The 13,549-nt window shown below is 49.4% G+C and overlaps 2 protein-coding genes across 8 annotated transcripts in view; one reads left to right on the plus strand and one right to left on the minus strand.

The window, feature by feature from the left end:
* ANKRD27 (ankyrin repeat domain 27) overlaps positions 1 to 10,199 on the minus strand; it is a 52,911-nt gene extending 42,712 nt beyond the window's left edge. For 4 of the 7 annotated variants that reach the window (XM_082862338.1, XM_082862340.1, XM_082862339.1 and 1 more), the window contains exons 1-4: positions 10,096 to 10,199; positions 2,432 to 2,569; positions 1,134 to 1,206; positions 847 to 978 (exon numbers count right to left, since the gene is read on the minus strand). In XM_082862338.1, the coding sequence (XP_082718464.1) occupies positions 847 to 948 (102 nt within the window). In that variant the 5' untranslated portion in view covers positions 949 to 978; positions 1,134 to 1,206; positions 2,432 to 2,569; positions 10,096 to 10,199. Of the gene's footprint in view, positions 1 to 846; positions 979 to 1,133; positions 1,207 to 2,431; positions 2,570 to 8,506; positions 8,733 to 9,779; positions 9,829 to 10,095 lie in introns of those variants that run through there. The other 3 variants (XM_082862336.1, XM_082862335.1, XM_082862337.1) reach the window with 3 other exon arrangements.
* An 851-nt stretch (positions 10,200 to 11,050) lies between these two features.
* Positions 11,051 to 13,193, plus strand: RGS9BP (regulator of G protein signaling 9 binding protein). Its single transcript, XM_082862341.1, has one exon. The coding sequence runs from the start codon at positions 11,284 to 11,286 to the stop codon at positions 11,995 to 11,997; it is 714 nt and encodes a 237-aa protein (XP_082718467.1). The 5' UTR covers positions 11,051 to 11,283; the 3' UTR covers positions 11,998 to 13,193.
* Positions 13,194 to 13,549: the final 356 nt, after the last annotated feature.

The raw sequence follows: 13,549 nt of genomic DNA on the forward strand, positions 1-13,549 counted from the left end.
GAGGGCAGAGAGTTGGACTGGGTATGGGGAAAAGCCAGTTCCAAGCTTGCAGAGAAACCCGAGTTAACTGATTTCTCCATTGGTTCAAATCCTCAGCCGCCTGACACACCTAAGATCGTATCACATGGCAAGAGAAGCAGGAACACAAGTAGGAGAAGAGGACAACGTAGAAAAGAAGAGGGCCCAAGGCAGATGGGTGGCACAAAGGCACCCAGCTCGCTGTGTCCCACGGTGTAAGTTAAGATGCCTGCCAAGTTCACCAATCTGGGAACCAGAAAGACCTGCAGCACAGGGCCTGCCCTCCCTCCAGGCAGCGGACTATGGTTTCTCTCTCTTCTCTTGCTCCTGTTCCCTGGCTGCTCCTGTAGGCTTCTGAGGTTGTGGCCTCTATTACAAAAGTTCTCCCGGTCCTTTCTCTTTAGGAAATGCCTTTGAAGGTGACATACATGTGTGTGTATACACGTTCCCTTATCCTATGGGAGTGAGCACCCATCTCACACGAGGAGGAATATGATTTCTGCCCTGGAGAAGCCCTCCTGGTCCCCATGGAAACAAGAGAAACAGAGGTGAATACCGTGAGACCAGTGACAACAGGGGCTGAGAGTTCAGAGAAAGGATTACACCCTGGGCTGGTGCAGTCCCAGGAGGCTGCCTGGAGGAAGCAGCTTGGGGCGGTCCCTCTCTGCTCATTCACATACCGAGCATGGTCTGGGGCTTGGTGCACTTAGCAGGCCTGTACCTGACTCCCTCTAAACTTAACTGAAGTCTACCATATTTGGGGCCTTGTCAGCATTGCTCGGTCCAAGCCTCATGGAGAAGGACCACCCTCGGGATCGATGCACTTACAATGCCACGGGTTTGGGCCACCTTGTTGCACAAGTCAGGACGCCACTTTTGAAGAGCCAGATAGAAGGGATTTTTCAGGAGGTCCTCATCATACAGAGCCATATGGACTTCAGATGGGGCAAAAAGAGTCTCCTGGGACGAGAGAGGAAAAAGCAGTAAATGACCACTTTCAGAATGACCTAACACATAAAAGTCCTGATCTAACAATTTCTAAAAAGCATCCCTGACACATATTACTCTACACTACAGACCTAACACGCCATCGGGAAAGATCAAAGATAACCCACCAATTCCAAGATGACTTTTTTTACAGGTTAAATGTATAAATTATGCTCAGAAAATCTTCTTGACTCCAAGTCACTGCAAAAGTAAAAAATGGCTGTTTTTAGAACATCATACATGACCCAAATTATAACATCTTAAAGATATGCATGTTTTTAATGAAATATTTTTACCATAGAGTAATAATGCTAATCTACCACCCAGAATTACCGAATCTTACCACTTTGCCGTATTTGCCTCAGATTTTCTTTTCAGAAATAAAGTATTTCAGAGTAGACTGGATCCCCCATGTGCCCCTCCCCATCCCATTCTCTCCTCCCCTTTCAGAGGCAACCACTATCCTGAAGTGGTTTCTGTATCCTTCTTGCTCATGTTTGTACCCCTTTTTAAACTCATGTATTCATAAATAATATAAAATCTTGTTTTTTAAAATATTTATTTTTTGGCTGTGTTGGGTCTTTGTTGCTGTGCACAGGCTTTCTCTAGTTGTGGCAGGCGGGGCCTACTCTTTTTTGTGGTGCACAGGCTTCGCATTGTGGTGGCTTCTCTAGTTGCTGAGCACGGGCTCTAAGTGTGTGGGCTTCAGTAGTTGTGGCACGCAGGCTCAGTAGTTGTGGCTTGCGGGCTCTAGAGCGCAGGCTAATTAGTTGTGGCGCACGGGCTTAGTTGCTCCACGGCATGTGGGATCTTCCCGGACCAGGGCTTGAACCCATGTCCCCTGCATTGGCAGGCAGATTCTTAACCACTGCACCACCAGGGAAGTCCTAAAGTCTTGTTTTATGCGCTCCAAAACCTACATAAATGGTATCACACTACAAGTAGTTTGGAACATACGCTTTTCAATCACCATTATGTTTTCAAGTTCTAGCTGTGCTGATCCATACAGCTCCCATTCATTCACTAATTTCTGCTGTACAGTATTAAGTGAACATGACACAATTTATTTATCTAACATCCTATACTTAAGTTGCTTCCACATTTTCAGAATTAAAAACAATGCTAAAATGAACGTTCTCATACCCTTCTGTGTTCCTGGAGAACATATCCAGGAATGTTGCTAGGAGAGACACTGCGGCATGCATCCACCTGCACCTTCCCCAGATGCTGACAACGCTGGACCACTTCTAACCTCCATGCAAAGTCCATGAGCATTTCCCTTCTTCATGTCACATCCTAGCCAACGCTTCTTAGTAACGTCAGGCTAGTTTATTTCTGCCAGTGAGTATACAATAGTATTTCACTGTTTCTAATTTTCATTTCTCTAATGAAGTGGAACGTCATTTCCTTACATTCTATAAATTACCTTATCATGTCTTTTGACCACTCTTCTAATAGGTTCTTGGCCTTTTTCTTATGATTGGTAGTTCTTTACAGATCTGGACACGAAAAGATGCTGCAAATATCTTCTCCCAATCTGTGACTTGTTTCTTCATTTTTCCTACTGGGTGTTTTCAGAAATAAAAGTGCTTGATTTTTTTTTAACATCTTTATTGGAGTGTAATTACTCTACATTGTTGTGTTAGTTTCTGCTGTATAACAAAGTGAATCAGCTATACATATACATATATCCCCATATACCCTCCCTCTTGCGTCTCCCTCCCACCCTCCCTATCCCACCCCTCTAGGTGGTCACAAAGCACCGAGCTGATCTCCCTGTGCTATGCGGCTGCTTTCCACTAGCTATCTATTTTACATTTGGTAGTGTATATATGTCAATGCCACTCTCTCAAAAAGTACTTGATTTTAACGTGACTGAACTTGTCCGTCTTTGCCTTTACTGGTCGGTGCTTTTGGGATCTAAGGAAAGCCTATCTATCATCTCGGCATGCCCCTTGGTAAACTGACTTCACTATTCCCCCTCTGAGAAGGTGGAGCCTATTTCCCCGCCCCTTGAATTTAAGCCATCCCTGTGATTTGCTTTAACCAACAGACAGAATTGATGCTCTGTGATTTCTGAGTATCAACCTCAAGAGGCCTTGCAAACTTCACTCTCATTCATTCGGCAACCTGAGACCACCATGCAATGGAGAAGCCCATGGGATGAAAACCCATGTGGGGAGAGAGAGGCCCAGGTAGTCCAGTGAGGACAGCCAACCCACCAGCTGAATGCAACCACATGAGTGAGCCCAGGTGAGACTAACAGAAGAACCACCTTGCCAGCCCACAGATTAATAGGACATAATAAATTGTAGCAGTTTTAAGTCACTAATTTGGGGGCTGGTTGGTTATGCAGCAAAGGCTACCTGAAACCACATCCTTTCCAACTCCAAGGCCACAAAAATAGTCCCTGTAATTTCTAAGAATCTTAAAGGTTTTCATTTTTAGGTCTTCAAGTCATCTTTATTTTTATATATGCTATAAATTGGGCATCTAATTTAATTTTTTTCTGAAGGTAAGCTATCTTAGTCTGCTTAGGCTCTGATAACTAAATACAATAGACTGGGGGGTTCAAACAACAAACATTTATTCCTCACAGTTCTGGAAACTGGGAAGTCCAAAATCAAGGTGCTAGTAGATTTGGTTCTTGGTAAGGGCCCACTTCCTGCACCATAGATGACCACCTTCTCACTGTATCCTCATGGCAGAGAAAGAGTTCTCCTGTCTCTTCCTCTTTTTGTAAGGCGACTAATTCCATCATTAGGGCCCCATCTTCATGACCTAATCTAACCCCAGTTAGAACCCAAAGCCCCATCTCCAAATACCATCACATTAAGGATTAGGGCTTCAACATATGCATTTGGGTTGGGGCTGGGGGGACACATTCAGTCCATAGCATAAGCCAACTGTCCCATTGTCATCTTTTATATATTTTATCCCTTTCACACTAGCTGATAATGCTGCCTTTGTCATACTCCAAGTTCCCATATATGTTTGGCCTATTTCTGGGCTCTATTCTGTTTCAATGGTCTTGACCAGCGCCATCCAACAAATTTATGTGAGAAAGGTAATTACATATACATTATGCATAATTACATGTCATTTAAAATTTTCTAGTAGCCATATTTTAAAAAGGTGAAATTAAATTATATATTTTATTTACCCTAATACAGCCAAAATACATTTCCAACATGTGATCAATACTTTAAAATTACTGACATATTTTACATTCTTTTTAATTCTACTAACTCTTCAAAATTTGATGTGTATTTTACTCAATTCATGCTAGCCTCATTTCAAGTGCTTAATAGCCTCATGTGGCTAGTAGCTATTACATTGGATGGGGAAGGGCTAGACCACATTCATTTACATGACTACAGCTTCATAATAAGCCTTGACATCTCATAGAGGAAGGCCTCTCCCCTTGTTCTCCAAAATTACTTGGTTATTCCTAATTCTTTATGATATCACATGAACTAGAGTCAGTTTATCAATTCCATGAAAATTCCTATTGGGATTTTTATTGGAACTGTACTAAATTTATGGACTGGAGAGCCAACGTCTTTATAATAACGAATCTTATCATCCATGAACATGGTATGTCTTTCCACCTTCATCCTCTTTTATGTCCTCCAATTAAATTTTCTTCATTAAAGATCATAGATCATATAAAACTTTTATTGGACATTATTTATATATTCTGTATAGATTTGCTCCTGTTGTGAATGGGGCCTCCAATGCCCCTGGTCTGCTCCCTTTACCATACATCAGTGTGGTTTTACTGAACTGTGAGAGAGGAATATGAAAAATGGGCACAGAAAAGAAGTCAGAGTTTTAGCCATGTCATTTCACCTCTCCGAGCCTCCATCTTAGTCTGTACAATGGAGAATATGAATACCTGTCTTGCAGGATTCCCATTTACATGCTACCTTCACTATTTCTGCTACACTGCACACCAATGTACTGCCACTTTCTGCTAGCCCACATGGTGCCTTTGTGAGAATTACAAAAAGGCACCCCATCTTCCCAGTAGGTACAGTCCTGTGCCACGGCACATGGCTTAGTAAGCAATTCATAGGCTATATATATCAGCCTAGTTTGCCAACACCTCTCCTCCCCCAGGCAGGACACCTGTGCAGTAAATAACCTGTACACTTGTACACAATGGCCCTATTGTTAAAGTTTGACATTTTCCTTTAAACACCTACTCCCATTTAAAATTTATTTGTAAAAGAACTCTTATTACTACTTTAAATGGAAAAATAGTATCACTTCCCATTAAGATCATCTTAAAATTAAAAATTATATATCCAATTGACATTATTTAAAATCTGGCTACATACCACTGCCTGCCAAAGGTTCTGAACTTGAGCCTGAGGCCTCTTCTCTTCATTAAAAGAAGAAAATTAGCAACTATTAAAGAGCATCAAGTAAACTTACCCTTGATACAATCAGATGAATGAAATATGAGTGAAAACCTGAATTACTTTCTCATTATGTAACAGTATTCCCAAACACCTCTTTGGGAAAACACCAGAACAGTATGCATAAGTGCATTATGAATTCTATTCCTTATAGCTAATGTTAAAAACAGCCACCATTTGAGAGCATCCTTGGTCAGGCACCGTGATGACATCTATACATCCTCATCCCATTTTAATGTTCACAATAACTATAGATAATTAACTATAACTAATGCTCACAATAACCATAGGTATCATTAGCTCCACGTCACAGATGAAGAAACTGAGGGTCAGCTGGCCAACTCCAGGTTAGACAGATGTCAGAATTTATTCTAACACCCATCCCTTTAACCACTACATTCATCATGTAAAATAATTATGCCTGGATTAGGGGTTATTTCATGAGCCACAGATGCACAGACTCCACACTTTATTTCTCCTAAAGGAAAAGTCCCCATGACAGCCACACAGGTTCAGCATCAAATTCCCTCGGTTTGGTCCAGCCTGAGCTGTCTTAGCTGCAGGCCATCCTGGGGACTGCCTAAAGAAGGCCCCTGAGCTCCCTGCAGATCCTCTTAGGGAGAAGAGCCTAGCATGAAAATGGCTACGTATAATCCCTTCACAGGCCCCAGCTCTGCAACCATTCAGGTATTTGAATTGTTGAATTCAATTATTACTGGAACCCAGATAATCCTTTCATGAGTCTCTACCAGAACAACTGGATAATATAATTTTGCTAGGACAGAGTCACAAGAAAACTAAATTCTTCCTAGTTCCCGACACAGCTGGTTCTACATGGCGGAGCACAAAAGTAAAGATGCCTTACATAAAAACCACATGAGAAACAGGATGCGACAAGGTCAGACTAAAGCTGGGAAGGGACACTCCTCCTTGCTCCTCAGACAAGATGCTGGCAGAGCAGCAACACCCCTGCCCCCAAGATGGGCTTTGATGGAGGAACTAACCACCTAACTGGGAAGCAAGAAGAGTTAAAAAATAATAATAATAAAACAAAACAAAAACAGAACAGTGCCAGGAGAGGTAAGGACAAGATAGAGAAGGGAGCAACAGGGAAGGGTTTGGGGTAGGGAGTGTAGGAGGCATCCTTGGCAGGGACCAGAGCAGGGCCAAAGGGTCAGGAGGTGGGAACAGGTTCCTGGTGAGCAAAGAAAACTCAAGAATAAACTTTTTTTGACTACATGTGAAAATGAGCTCTGAGAAATAATAAGAATCCAAACAGAGCAGGTCAGAGAGGGGCAGCATGGGAAGGGAAGGGCCCTGAATGCCACATTAAAACATTCAGTTCAAATGCATGAATGGTGTAAACACACAAGACTCTCAGCAAGCATTGCTCGTGAATGAGATGGAGCTGGCTGGTTTTCAATCCAAGTCATCTGCTCTCTCTTGGGCATCAGTCTCCTGGATGCCAATGACTGGATCCTCTGTCCAGGAGTAGGGATTCAGAGACCTCTGTCCAGCACTGTTCTCGACCTTTCTGTCCCAGTGTTAAAAATATGTAATAATGCTTAATGCCAGAGTTGAATTCTTATATAGGGGTACGTGCTTTAAAATAATCTCACAAGTTTACTTGCAAGAATCGGTTTTATATTTTAAAATACTGAATAACATGTAAAGTAAACTGACTTTTCCTTGTAAAACTGGAAAGACATGTGAATCCTCATATATAAAACTCCTTAAAAAAAAAAATTCCACCCCTTCCTAAGTGAAAATGATGGGATGATTTATAGAAAATCCAGTGAAGTCAGTCAGAGATACCAAATAACCCTGCACGTGAGTTATCTGAGGTTACTCTGAACAAGACCGCCAAGTGAGGCCTCAGACCGGTTCTGGGCATTTTAGGAGGCGGTGTGCACTCGTGGTTTTGTGGTCTTCAACCGTCCTGCCAGCCCGGATGAGTCTGGGTTGTCAGGGACCATCTGGTGACAGCGTGCAGGCCGGCTCAGCAGAATCCAGCCCAGGAAAGTCTGCACCTCCCAGAGATGCACTCCCTGCTGAAATCTCACTGCTGTGGCTTCTCCTGCCCTGCCAGGGCTCTGACCAAAGACCCCGACCAGGCATACTCTCCAACTGGCTTAATTTGTGACTCAGAAGGAAAAGGCCAAAAGGGAAAACTTTTTATCCACCTATGTTTAATACCAAATGGAAGCAATTTTATGATGTAACGTGTGGTACTACCATCACTTGTGTCCTTCTGGCCTGTAATGTCTATGGCTCCTGCCCATATGTCTCTCAAAGCTCTTCTTCAAAGCACTATGCAGCCTCGCTGCCTGGCTCACTGCAGGCATGCAGTAACTGCTGGCCCCACTTGAACAAAATGATAGTGACGTGTTAGAAAAAAGATCAAGCTCCCAGGAAGGGATCATCTGTCACAGAAGCTGGAAATCCACCTCCCAGACGCAGGGGAGGGTGAGGGGCTGGCCCCAGGCGGTCCTGCAGGCACTGGCCAAAAGCCAGAAAAACGAACATGCTCAGAGCTGGCTAAACACAATGACTGCTGGAATGTGGAGGATCACGGTAGGAGAGAAGGCCTCAGGGCTGGAAGAGGGCTGTGACCACTCACCGAGCGGGGGAAGTTTGGAGGAGCATAACTGCCCCTTGGAATGCCACTCCATCACCCTGCTCCTAGAATTGCAGGGGAGCCACCAGCACCCACATCCCTGCCAGTATTTCGGGCAGGAGGGCAGGAAGTCCAAGGACCACTGCTCAGTGTCTCTCGGATGTGGAAGCAACCTCAGGACAAATCATGTCCAATTGCTGGGGTCTGAATCCTTTCTAGATCTGGTACCTATCATCGCATGGTCACATTCCCCTGCTCCCCTAGGAAAGGAGGAAGTTACTGGACACCCACCTAATCCTGGCACTTCATAAACAGAGGGACAGCCCTGACAGAAACACTAACAGAGGCAGACATGCGAAGAGCAAAGCCCCAGCAGCCGCCCTCATGAGGGCAACACAGTCCAAGAGCCACAAGGAGGCACAATCAAGACCTTGACCCAAGGCTCTAGGCAGACACTTACTGCTGCTCTCCCGGCAGTGCTACCAGGTGGGATTATTTCGGGTGACAAGCCAAGGTGAGGAGAACCCACCCAAGGTGTCCACCCAGCTTCAGCGGCCCAACTGCTTTCCTGCCACTAGGGCTCTTGAGAAGTACCTGTGTCTCCCCCCATCCTGCACTTCTCCCTCTGAGGCCGACAGGCCCTGCCTCTTGATTCACCACAGACCTGTCCACCTGAAAGACACAAAGTGATCTTTCCAACACTGAAGTCTGTGCAGGATTCTTCAATGACTTCCCCTCCACTCCCTACCAGATGAACTCTCAACTTCTCTGCATGGCATGGAGGACCTCTCACTCCTGGCCTCCTGCCCACCTCTGCAGCTTCATCTCCCTCTGCTGTCCCCAGAGCTCCCCAAAGAGATGCGCTCTCCCTTCTTTTACCGATTTTGTCCTAAAAACTACTCTTCCTCTGTCAAGGCCCCATTTGGCCCATAGGTGGCTGGGACCCTCCACCTCAGAGAATGGCCAAGGGCCAGAGTACCACCCAACCCTGGCCACAAACCAGCAGTGAAACAACCAATTAAAGGACAGACTGCTGAGTGAGAACGAGCCCTGAACCTAGCGCTCTGGACCCCGGGGGGCTGCCTCAACATCAGGCCCGGCAAGGCAGCCTGGAAATGTAAATATCCTGCTAATATCTGTCGCTCTTCTCTAGGGCTGGTGGAAGGGTACATTACTTAATCAAAATAGGGGCCTCTCTCCCTAAAACCCACAGACTTGGAAAATTCCAGCTCGCATGGCAAACTAGTAGTCCCTACAGTCGCCCCTGCCCCTCATTCCCTGAATGTCCCAAATCCTCAATGAAGACGCGCCACTTGCTCCCGTGGCCCTGCACGGGCCGCGAGTGCCCACGTCCCCAGCACCTCCAGAGTCGGCCAGAGCGGCACGGCCTTCCTCTCGAGCCTACGGGCAGTCCATTTTCAACGAAAAGAAGTGAACAGACCCAGAGTCCGGAACACCTCTTGGTGCTTCATAGTTTTCCTGGAGAAATCTTTACCCAGCAGGAACACGAGACCCCGCCCCATGAGAGGCAGGCTAGCAGGGATTCCCTCCTCTCTCCCCCGCGCTTTTATTACCGCGGGGACCACGACAGCTCGACCCGATGCTCCGGACCCCCACCCCCACCCTCCCCTCCACCCGCCCCGCCAGGCCTCCCTTAAACCGCGGAGGCCACCCAGCCCGTGAACGACAGTGCTGCCCCAAGTCTGAGCTCCCGGGATCCCGGACCTGCTGACCTGTCCTGGAGCCGCGGGAGTCAGAGGGCACATGCTTCGCCAACCCCACCCCTAGCCCCGCAAACACACCAGAGGGGCAGAGCGAGCCCGGCTGAGGACAGGAGCCGGAGAGCCCGGGCGGGGCAGTCCACCCGGCGATGGGCCGGGGCCCTGGAGGCCGTCCGGAGACCGCCAGCCCAGCTTGGGGCGCCGGCTGAGGAAAGGAAAGAGCCCCTCCCCCTTCCAGCTCCGGGGCCCCGCCCGGCCTCTGGGCCCCGAGGCGCAGCAGTCCCGAGGGAAGGACGGCGCGGGAGGAGACAGGAGGGAGGACACTTACTTAAAAGGCTACATAGTTTCACTCCCCGCTCTTCCCAGAGCGGCACCGACCCCCTCCTGGCCCCTCGGTTCAGACCTCAGGCCCACCACCCCAACGCCGCAGATCTGCTCCACCGCCCACCCCCGTCGGGCGGAGCCGCGCCTCAAGATCTCTGGTCAGCCCAATGAGAGGTCGTCTTTATTCAGAGTGACGCGTGCGCAGAGCAATCATTGAGTCCGCCCAGCCGGGGGTGGGGCTCAGGAGGCACACAGCACTTCCTACTCAGGCTGGACCAGCCCAGAGCCACCGACTGCGCGTGCCCGGAACGGGAGGGGGCGGGGCCGAGAGCAGATCTGATCCAAGGGGTGGGGTCCAAGCTCTGTTGCTGGAAAGCGGGCTGGTCTAGGAAGGGGAGATTTTGGGAGCCGTCCCGCCCCGCAGATCGCCCTTTACTGCTCGTTTTGGGAGACGGAGGTGCCCAATCCTACGAGGCATACCACTCCCGTCGCTGGCAGGGTCTAAGAGTCAGGGTACCTGGGTTCTAGCCCCTTCACTTGCATGGACGTGGCGTGATCTTAGCCCCCTTTTTTTTTTATCGAGCCTCAGTTTCCCCTTCCGTAAAACAGAGGATTGGATCTGACGAGCGCTAATATTCCAGACCGTAATGGGGTGCGGAGGGGGAGATGGGGGACCTACACGTGACCTCCCGCGTGGGGCCCCGCCTATCCCTGGTCCAGGGGATGAAAGCGCCCAGCGAGGACGGGAGGGGGTGGGCGGATCCTAAGAAACCCTACCCGGCCGCCCTTGGCAGCAGCTAAGGCGGAGGGCGCGGCTCCGCGGCCGGCTAGCCCTGGCGACTGCACCGGAGGAGGATGGCGACCGCAACCCGGGCTTCGCGGGTGGCTACCGTGGAGGCGAGGACTGCGCAGAGATTCGGCGTGTGACTAGGAGCGCACCTGGGGAGGATGGACGAGGGGACGGGAAACAGCTAACGGGGCTCTCTCTCCGCGCCGAGTCCGCGGAAGCGCACGTCGTGGATCCTGAGCGGCTCTGTAGACAGCAGCGGCAGTGGCTAGCTCCTCTCAGGCCATGAGGAGTGCTCGGGCCGCCTGGCCAGGGGACGCCGTCGGGGCTGGCTGTGTCCTGCTGCGCTGAGGGCGTGAGGCTGAGAGGGGCGCAGGCGGCCGGACTGCGCCGGAGAGCAGCGCCATGGCGAAGGAGGAGTGTAAGGCACTACTGGACGCGCTCAATAAGGCGACTGCATGCTACCACCACCTGGTACTGACCATCGGCGGCTCCGCGGACTCGCAGAACCTGCGAGAGGAGCTGCAGAAGACGCGCCAGAAGGCGCAAGAGCTGGCGGTGGCCATCCGCGGCCGACTGACACCTCCGCTGCGCGACCGGGGCCTGGGCGCTGAGGAACGTGCCGAGTTCGAGCGCCTCTGGGTGGCCTTCTCTAGCTGCCTGGACCTGCTGGAAGCGGACATGCGGCGTGCGCTGACCTTGGGCACCGAGTTCCCGCTGAATAAGCCGCTGCGGCCGCTCGTGCGTACCGGGGTGGAAGGCGGCGCAGCGAACGTAGCGGCGCGCGCCCTGAGCGCCCGCAGCCTGCGGCACGAGGCGGAGCGCGGCTTCGACGTGGAAGACCTTCACCAGCTGGAGCGGGAGATCCTTCAGGTGGGCGAGATGATCCACGATATGGAGATGAAGGTCAACGTGCCCCGCTGGACGGTGCAGGCCCGGCAGGCGGCAGGCGCCGAGCTCCTGGCCAGGCCCAGCGCCGGCGTCTCCTCGATACGCTGTGTGTCCGTAGAGCAGCGCATGGGGCCCTGCGACCCGAGCAAGGCCCTGGCCGCCACCATCTTCAGCGCCGTGCTGCTGGCGGCTGTGGCCTTGGCCGTGTGTGTGGCGAAGCTGAGTTGACCCATACGCGAACGACCTCCTCGCTACCCGGAGACACCCCTCGGAGAACATCTGCAACCGCCAGGACTAGGGATGAGAGTGGGATCTGGCATGTTTAAGGGGAGCGGTTCTAAAACCCTGCGTGTGTACGTGTATGTTTATACGCGCGTTTCAAGCACACATCTGCCTGGGCAGAACATGGCTTCCTCTTGATGGCCCGGGAGTTAATTTTGCGCGGGCCACCGGGTCATTACCGCTAATGTATGCAGGAGCTTTATCCCCTATTAATAGTTCGTAGTGAGCGGAGATTCCTCCGAGTTAATACCGCCTGTGCTGCCGGGGCGTATTTACACTGAGTCTGAGCTTGGTGTCCCCACCCCTGCCGGTGATTCCCATTCTCCGAGTGGGGCAGTTTGGAAAGAGGGTGAGGTGAAATGAAGTGTGTTTTGGCCTGTGTGTGTGTGTTGGGTTTGTTTTCTAGACGAGAAAACAAATTGCAATAAGAGGTAAGCAGTTTTTATTACCTTAATCCTTTGGGGCCTAGGCTTAGGAGAGTGTGCAAATAGAAGTTCATGCAACGTGCTTTCTTTTAGCACATGATTACACACTTCTGCACACCCTTGCCTATTGAAAAGGGCTCTGCCCAGTCAGTCTGGAAGGGGTGCAAGCTTTGGGAAGGGCCACCGGCTATCTAAACAGGCACTTTCTCCTTAGCTGGGGCTTATTTTTGTTCCAGAACTAGACTAGAGTTTTTATCCTCCTTTGGGGGAGGGCTGGGGAATCCTCTTTGGAGCCCTTAATCCTATCTATCCCTTGGAATTTGCTTGCTGGCCAGTAGGAGAGCTGGCTTTGGAGGGAGCTGCACAGCTCCCTGACCTGGACACTGCCCCCTGAGAGGGTCAAGTGGGGCATCACTGGGCACAGAGGTCTTGAGCCAATTAGCCCTGAGACTGGGTTAGAACGTAACAGCTTTAACTTCAAATTTAAGGAGATTAAAAAAAAAAATCATTTGTTAGAAAAATCCTGTAGCCACATTGTGTACTGTCAAAGCTGTTTTTTTTTTATAAAGGACACTTGGCCACGAATTCATACGGGTGCCAATGAGTCATACACAGTGTCTTTACTTATATACTTAGATTGCTAAACATACATCTCCACCTATTTTTAAAATCTATCTTCTTAAGGCAGGAGATCACAGCATAAACTACTGGAACCACAGATGTAGATGACAGAAGTTAGGTGGCCCTAGCCTCTTTGTGGCAGTAAATAAGGAAATGTGGTAAACACCTTAGGTCCCAGGCTAGAATTTGCCTGAGCACTGCCTGAATTTGCCTGAGCACTGAGCTCCCACCTGTGGATCAGAGAGAGCCTTGTTGGGGAAGTAAGGCTGAGAAAACAGATGCGTTTAACTCTGAAGGTAGTTTGGAATAAAACCCAGAGATTGGTTTGGCTGAAAAGTGACACGGATTTTTTTTTTTCTCTCTTTTTCACCCCAGAAGTGAGAAAGGGGACTAGGAGGAGGGAATCGGCAAGTTTTCACAAGGGCAGTTTGGAGGGTCAAGGGTCAGAAGCA

Source organism: Leucopleurus acutus (genome assembly GCF_964270905.1).
Source record: "Leucopleurus acutus genome assembly, chromosome: 20".
NCBI lineage: Eukaryota > Metazoa > Chordata > Mammalia > Artiodactyla > Delphinidae > Leucopleurus > Leucopleurus acutus.